The following is an 8,212-nucleotide window of genomic DNA, read 5'->3' as shown; positions in this document are numbered from 1 at the left end:
GGCCCCAGAATTTTTGGTGCCTTTCAAACACCTTTGTTTTCAAAGTGTCAGAGGTTTTGTTGCCTTTCTACTGCCTTGGTTTTCCTTCAGTATAAGCATATTTGCCTGAAAAGCTGAATACTGTAATACTGTAAAAGTCTGTAATTCTGTGGAGCCCAGCAGGCATGCTTCATACACAGGGATGCAGTGGTTGCCTCTCCCAGTTTCACGTGAAGTTCTGCAGATGCTGTGTTTAAATATTGTATTGTCCCCATCAAGAAAAAAACATTATGCAGCTAATGGAATACAGGCATGATTAAAGGAACATCCAAGATGAAATTCCATTAATTCTGTAGCAAGACCTCTGTTGATGAGGGTTTTTTTCTGTATGCGCCCTTCCTATTGGTGGCCTCATGGCCAGGATTTTTTGTCATGACAGCCGTCACCTTTGAAGTGTGCTTCTCTTTTCCTCTGCAGGTGTCTGTGTGTGACAGGGTACACTGGACTAAACTGTGAAGTGAACATCAATGACTGTGACTCCAGTCCCTGCTTAAACCATGCCACCTGTGTGGATGCCTTGAACTCGTACGTTTGTAAATGTCCCCCTGGCTTTACAGGCAGCAGGTGTGAAACAGGTACACAGGACCAAGTGTCAGAAAAAGGTGGCTTGACTAAGTCTCTGGGCAAGATTTGCACTGGCAATTTGTGTAATTGCAGACAAGTAATGGCATGTGTGCTATGTCATATTTATATTCATTTCTCTTTTCTAAGGCGCAGTTCTATCTTTTTAATACCTAGTAGGTCTACTGAGCGTAATTGGTATTTGCTCTGTGTATCTGAGTTGATTAGCTCTTTCTGTTTCTTGTATTTCATGTAGGGCTTTGCATCACAGGGTTAGAGATTAGTATGTGGTAGTCTCAGCTGTGGAAGTCCTAAAGGCATCAAGTTCCCAATGATTGGATGAAATGGGTCACACCTGGCGCAACTTCCTGAGTGATGCTGGAGTTAGGCCACACAACTGCAAGGCTCAAATCTGTTTGTCTTTTAGCCACTCCATTAAAATTATTAAGTGTTACACTAGTCCCTAGTGAATCTTTAAATAGAAACTGAAGAACCTGTGTTGATTTTACAGACTGCAGTAGAGGATATGTAGGTCATTTAGACCTACCATCCTATGTCTGAGTTCAGTAACACCCAGCTTTCAGGAGAGCTCCGCTTGGTATATTTACATGTAGAATCCTTGCAAAGCATGTCACTGCATCGAGGAGCAGCACAGAAGTGCTATTCCATTACAGTGCAGTGTATTTCAGTAAGTCCACAGCAGAAAAAAACGTTCATTGGTTGGTTGTTTTAAATCTTGACTCCTGTGAATAAAATGGAACCATCTGATCACACCTCTTTGGTTTGTTGGATGGGTGATGGATACATCATTTCATTGATAGGAGGCTAAAAAGCAAGGTTCATGTTCATTGTTTGATAGATAATCAGCTTCTTTTGCCCGTTGTTTTTCTTCAAACCCTGTGTGTTTCCTACCCTTGGAAACCTCTGTATGCTAGCTGACGTTAGACTGCTACACATGCTTTCTACCTCTGATCAATTTAAAGTGAACAATTGTTGCAGTTGGGCAGTGTTCCATTTTATTGCATTTGCTTAAAGTTAATTTGATTCTGGGTTTTCAGGAATGTAGCTCTGAAAACTCTGTCTTTGTTGCAGAACAGTCCTCTGGTTTCAATCTTGATTTTGAAGTCTCTGGTATCTATGGATACGTCATGCTTGATGGTGTTTTTCCATCCCTTGGTGACATCACATGTACATTCTGGATGAAGTCCACTGACACCACGAACTACGGGACTCCCATTTCTTATGCAGTGGAGAATGGAAGTGATAATGCATTTCTTCTGACTGATTACAATGGGTAAATCACAGTTCTGCTTTTCTGTAGCTTACAGATGTCTTCAACTGATAAAGAAAGCATAGACCAGAACTCTGTGTATCAGCTTTGCCTGCTCTGGGGTGGAAAAATCTGCATCCAAACTCCATCGCAGGAATCTCTGTTTCGTTGTTCTCTTTGCTTTGTTTCCTCTTTCCTTCATGTTTTGCCAAAAGAAGAGTAATGACAAGAAAGCAGTGAATTTTAGAAAGCAGGATATTTTTTGTCTGGGCTATGTTTACATCACATTTAAATGACATATTGAGACAATGATTGGATAAAATGGAGCTCAGCACTTGGAGTACTTGCAGTGTTACTCCAAAAGCAGGGATGGACCCAAGGGGCAAGTTTAGGAATCCATTATGCAACCATGACTTGAGTCTTCATGTTTTGGTACAAAAGTACATTACTTGTTTCTCCATGCTTTCCGTATGATTACTGTAACTTCAAGTTCTCTGAAAGAGAGATAGCTTGTAAAGTCATCTTTCAAGAGAGATTTTTTCTGTGATGTAGACATGGTTACGTTGTTTGGCGAATAGCATTTCTTTGAGTCATGTGGGACAGGCCATGCTTTTAACGTTGCTGCCATGCAACTGAGTATGCCTTTGCCTTCCTTCCTTGCAGCTGGGTTCTTTATGTAAATGGGAAAGAGAGAATCACAGACTGTCCTTCAGTGAACGATGGTAACTGGCATCACATTGCAGTCACATGGACATGCACGGATGGGGCATGGAAAGTGTACATTGATGGAAAGCTGTCTGACGGAGGCAGCGGTCTCTCTGTTGGCTCAAAAATCTCTGGTATGCTTTGTTGATATTACACCGGATTCTGGTTTTATTGCAGAAAGTGCAAGCTAGACACTGTAAAATATGCCCTCTCTGCTCAAAACTGCGTTTTGCATTGCTCTGTAATATGCTGGAAATACAGGGATAGAAGTGGTCTTCTAGAGCAAATACCATTCCTGAAGCAGCCATGTCAAGTTTGTGCTCTCATCAGCATGAGTTTAGTATTAATGTGTATTTGAGAGTCAATTCCCAACTGCTAATGCCATCTTACCTCAGTCTAGCATAAGGCTGCCCAGAGTTTTGGTAAGACAATTTGTTGAAAATGGATGTTTTCCTGTGCTACAAAATCTTAGCAACATAGAATAGCAAAAGTTTGGCTTTGCTTAATTTTTATCTTCCTGTGGGGATCCCTGCTTTGTTTCCTATCCCTGTTCTAATTCTTTCTGAGTTTAGGTGGTGGTGCACTTGTACTGGGACAAGAGCAAGATCAGAAAGGAGAAGGATTCAACCCAGCTGAATCTTTTGTGGGCTCCATCAGCCAGCTCAACATATGGGACTATGTCCTGTCTCCACAGCAGGTAAGTCCTTACCGCAGTGTTTGAGCACAGGGTTCTGAGCCTAAGATGAACATTTCAAAAAGACATTCCATGTTTGCATATTAGGCAAACCTCTGTTCCTTCGTAAGTCAGCGGGGACCAGATGATGCTCTGGCTGAGGGTAATAAGAGCGTAGTGAGTGGAGTAGCTTTGGGCAAAACTAGAAGTGGTAAAATGAACAGTGAGTTGCCTCCTATTTTGACTGAGCCTTTTTGTATTATATAGCTTTGAAAGAGAAACGAAATACACAAAAACTAGCAGTGGTGCTAGAAGAGGGAGAGAACCCAGTGAAACAAGCTAAAGGCTTGTTTTACAGGTGACCGTTCCCCCATCCTGCTGTGTGAAGGCACCGGTGAAACTTCATAGGGGAGGCATCAGAATTTCCATCAGTGCACTAGACACTATGAAAAATCTGAGCTACACAGTCCCAGGAAAAGTGTGAATGGGCAGAATAACTGAATATTAGGCTACTTCTATTCAGGTACCAAAAATTAAGGTGTAGCTCTAAACTTTCACATGGTTTAAAAATCAGGGTAGATCAAAATATGTCTGCAAGGACAGTGATCCCTCAGCTTCTCTGGGAGACAAGCTTCAGTGCTCAGTTATCCTCAGAGTGAATTTTTTTTCTTTATACCTACTTCAGTTTATGACTATGGTTTCTGTCTCCCACCATGCACTGCTGTGAGGAGCCTGACTCTATACTTGATTACCTCCCCATAGGTACCAGGGGTCTGCTGTTAGGTACACCCAAAGCTGTCTCTGCTCCAGGCTGAACCAGCCTTGGTCCCACAGCATCTCCTCACAGGACAATTGCTCCAGCCTATCACCTTTTTGATGCCTTCCACTGAACTTGCTCCAGCTTGTCCGTATCTCTTCTTGTGCTGCGGAGCCCCGAATGTAACGCAGTACTCGAGGTGTGGCCTAATAAGCACTGAGAAGAAGGAATAATCCCTTCCTTGGTTTTCTGGTTGTGACCCTATTCACACAGCTGAGGATGCTGCTGGTGCTCATTATTGCCCGGGTGCACAGCTGGCCTATACGCTGCCTGCCAGAGCTCCTTTCCCACGAAGCTGCTCACTGTCCAGGCTTTCCTCATCCTGTATCGTTCAGAAGTGTTTCCTTCCCATTTGTTCTTGTTAATGCATCTGTGTAGGCCCATTTCTTCAGCCTGTCAGGGTCACTATGGCTGCATCTGTGTCCTTGAGCATACTGACTGGGCCTCCCAGCTTGATATTATCTGCAAACCTGATGACTGTTTGCTCCATCACCACTTCCTCGTCGTTAGTATTTTATCATCCTGTATCGTTCAGAAGTGTTTCCTTCCCATTTGTTCTTGTTAATGCATCTGTGTAGGCCCATTTCTTCAGCCTGTCAGGGTCACTATGGCTGCATCTGTGTCCTTGAGCATACTGACTGGGCCTCCCAGCTTGATATTATCTGCAAACCTGATGACTGTTTGCTCCATCACCACTTCCTCGTCGTTAGTATTTTAATCCCCAGGCATTTCTTGGGGAAAGATAGTCTTTGGGATAAAAGGGTTTGCTCTTCTGCTGGGGGGTTTTGGAGTGGTTTTTTTGAGGTTATACCACTATTTGGGGGTTTATCACTGTTTGTTATCCATGACCCAAATAAGAAATAATAAAATTAACAGAAAATAGAAGTAAAGCAGAATCTTTGCTTCCAGCATGTCTCCTCTGCTTCTTTCTCCTTCTTTTCTCCTGCTTTGGCTATCTGCTAGGTTCAGAACTGCCCAGGAACTTGATACTGTTCTTGGCTTTTGGGGTCATCAGTTGTTGCATTGCCAAGTCAAATCTTCAGGTTTTTGTTCACTAGCACTGTTGAAGCTGGTAAGTGTGCATACAGTTTTACAGCACACGCCTGTGAAGAAGTTAAGTGCAGTTTTCCATGTCTTTCTCAGTAGTCGCCTGTCTTTAATTACAGGCTTGATTAAGTTGCCATTTGCTTCAAATGCAGTACAGTTAGGACGAGGAAGAAAATCCTGCCCTTCATTTATGGTATCCATATTACTCATCTGAACAGACAGATGTGAGACCACATAGGGAGCTGAGCCAAGTAAGCTTCCTAGAAAATGTTTACCTCATTCGTTTCAGAGCTTGGGACAGTAAATTGCTATCATTATTTGTTATTATCTGTTTTGTTGTGGCCAGCTGGAACTACTCATTAAGTCTTACCTTGCTGTTCACAGCCATAAAGGAAAGCAGGGTGACAGAATATGTATAAAGGGAAAGTCTACTCTTTTAAGATTTTTTTTGTGTACTTTAGATGCTCATCCACTTGCACATTGATTTTGTATAGGTAAACCAACAGTCTGGTTGTTTTATTGCTGAGTAGACAGCAGTAGAAATAGGAGTTTTCTCATATGGGACTGTGAGGTTCTTTCTGGCCTTCCATTCTCCATCATATGGCTTGGAAGGGCTAATTCCCAAACCTGCTTTTTCCACACCGAAAATTTTTCCTTGCGGTTTCTTTGCAGCCCTTAGCCTACGCAGTTTCCATCAGCACATACTGTTGAGGTGAGATCTTTGAAATGGCCTCAGAATAAACAAAGCAGGTTGGTCTCTTCTCCAGCTAAGCTGACTCTAGGAGAGTCTGATCCGCCTCACTGGGGTTCAGGTTAGGGGGGATGTGAGAAAATTCAGCCTGAGGTTCATGGTACTTTCCTTTCTCACAGAGACAGACAGTGTAGCACAATATTCTTGGTAGGTAATTTCTTCCACTGGAGACTTGAGAGAAGCCAGTCTCCATCTGCAGAATGCAGTTGCCCAACGGTTGGCATGAACTGGGCACACCTGTGCTTTCTTTCTGACCAGCCAGCTGTGCCCTGAAGCCACGCTGCATGTGTTGTACAGGTAGGCTGGCTGTGCTGAGATGTACACAGCCCACTAGGCTGCCCATTTTTTTATCTTAATTCATTTTTCACGCTGCTGAAGGAAACATTCCTTTCTCCCTTCCAGGGATTTAATGGAATGACCCTACAGCACGGAAGAGCCAAAGAGTAGGAAGTAGTCTCAGTAGCCTAATTAGAACATGTTCTCTTAATTGAATAATCATCTTTGCCATAGACCACTTCCCTCTCTGATATCTTAAAAAGAAGAGGAAATCCTTAAATATCCCTTTACTGTGCATTTATCCTCCCCAAGGCACATGGTTTTTTTCAGCAGTTCCATGGCTGAAATATGATTGTGTCTGCACTTAGAGGGAGAAACATAATGGGGAGTACTTCTGGGACTATGTTTCCTTTCTGTTCCTGGACTTACAGTGAACAAAGGCAATGCAGAGTGGATCCAAAGCCCTGGTCTTTCATTTGCAGTTTTAAAGCACTTTCATGTATTAGAAATCTCCCTGAGCATCCAATGGAACTAGACTGCCTGCTTTTTCACACATGTAGGGATCAGGACATCTGAGCTCCTTCTATGGGACCACTATAAAATCTTTATGTGACATCCCATCACTGAGGGTCTCCCTGCGTATTCTTACTATTGCATAGAATTTCCACTGGTGTCTGAATATCTGAAAAGTGCTGTGCCATCTCGGGTGGTGGTCCCCAGGTTCCTTCTATTGGTGGCCAGATAGAAATACAATAATGTTACTGTGTTTAATAGATTCTCAGTCACAGGGCAGAAGTAGAAATATTTTTACCTTATTGAAATGGGTTTTTTTTAATACAGTGCAATACAATACATATTTAGTAAAATACAATACTGAAGCAGCGTAAGGATTCCCCGTGGCATTACAGTTTCTTGTAGTAAGAACACAAAAGAAAACCCTAGTGGTGCCATTAAAGGGGTTATGTTTTAAATGGAAAACTTTTCCATCAAAGATACTTGACCAGATCTGCTCTCAAGATAATAATCTGCTGTTGATCTAACAGTGTGTTCCTTTCTTTCTCCTGTCCTTAATTTGCCTATATAACTCCTGTTTCAGCGCATGGTTAGTTAGGGCCTTGTCTTGCTTTGGTTGAAGTCAGTGCCAATGCTGCTGTTGGTTTCGGTGTGGGTAGTCCTTGCCTGCAGTGCTCTGAAGAGCCACATAATAGCCTAATGCGTTGAATTCACAAAACTGTTGTCCTGGAAACAGCAGATTGCTTTATTAAACTTCTCCTTTTTGTGTTTCTGTTCCTTAAACATGATGCAGCGCTAGCAGAGTTTGAGGAATGCAGATCTTCAACATTACGTTCATTTTGGCTCCTATTTGACATTTTTCTTCAAAAACATCACGTTTCTCCTCAGATTGCATTCTCATATCTGCCTTTTCTGTGGCATAAATACATTTTTCTTTCACACTAACAAATGTTTCAAGAACTATGTTTTATACTTGGCCTGTATGACAAGTATTCCTTCAGGTACTGCCTCAGTACAGGCCTGTCCACAGCAAGCTGGCTTGTAAGTACAGAATAACAAGTAGTTCAGCCTCTTGCGCTAGAAAGGATGAACATCAATTATTCAATGATTTGTGGTAGTGTTGCATGCAGACATGGAAGGAATACTTTTTTACATTCTTCTCCCACATGGTCCTTAAACAGCACCTAATCAACTTTTTTAAATCCATAGGTAAAATCTCTGGCTACATCCTGTCCAGAAGAACTCCAAAAAGGAAATGTATTAGCCTGGCCAGATTTCCTGCCAGGAGTTGTTGGAAGAGTGAAGATAGATTACAAGAGTATATTTTGTGCTGGTTAGAACTTTATTTCCTAGAACCCTTTTTTTCTGAACAATATTATAAGACTCTTTCAGGAGGTCAAATATGCTAGCTTTCAGCCTTTGCCCTACAAACCTTGAATAAATTACTTTGATAATTTGACAGTTAGAACATTCAGTCCTTCATTCCTCAAATTCCAGGGTTTTGTAACAAAAGTTCATTGGAATCTCTGACAGAGATCTATTGCTTCCTGAACTGAGATG

At 42.1% G+C, this 8,212-nt stretch overlaps 1 protein-coding gene across 1 annotated transcript in view; it reads left to right on the top strand.

Moving 5' to 3' along the window:
- The window catches only part of LOC104513467 (sushi, von Willebrand factor type A, EGF and pentraxin domain-containing protein 1-like), a gene marked incomplete at both ends in the record, with an annotated part of 20,922 nt that overhangs the window by 2,990 nt on the left and 9,720 nt on the right, over positions 1-8,212 (top strand). Inside the window, 5 exons of the mRNA XM_010156824.1 lie at positions 457-614; positions 1,693-1,894; positions 2,534-2,709; positions 3,148-3,272; positions 7,862-7,985. Of these exons, the coding sequence (XP_010155126.1) occupies positions 457-614; positions 1,693-1,894; positions 2,534-2,709; positions 3,148-3,272; positions 7,862-7,985 (785 nt within the window). The remainder of the gene's footprint in view (positions 1-456; positions 615-1,692; positions 1,895-2,533; positions 2,710-3,147; positions 3,273-7,861; positions 7,986-8,212) is intronic.

The sequence above is a fragment of the Eurypyga helias genome, unplaced genomic scaffold, assembly GCF_000690775.1.
Source record: "Eurypyga helias isolate BGI_N326 unplaced genomic scaffold, ASM69077v1 scaffold37188, whole genome shotgun sequence".
NCBI lineage: Eukaryota > Metazoa > Chordata > Aves > Eurypygiformes > Eurypygidae > Eurypyga > Eurypyga helias.
This window is presented reverse-complemented; position numbering and strand designations above follow the sequence as displayed.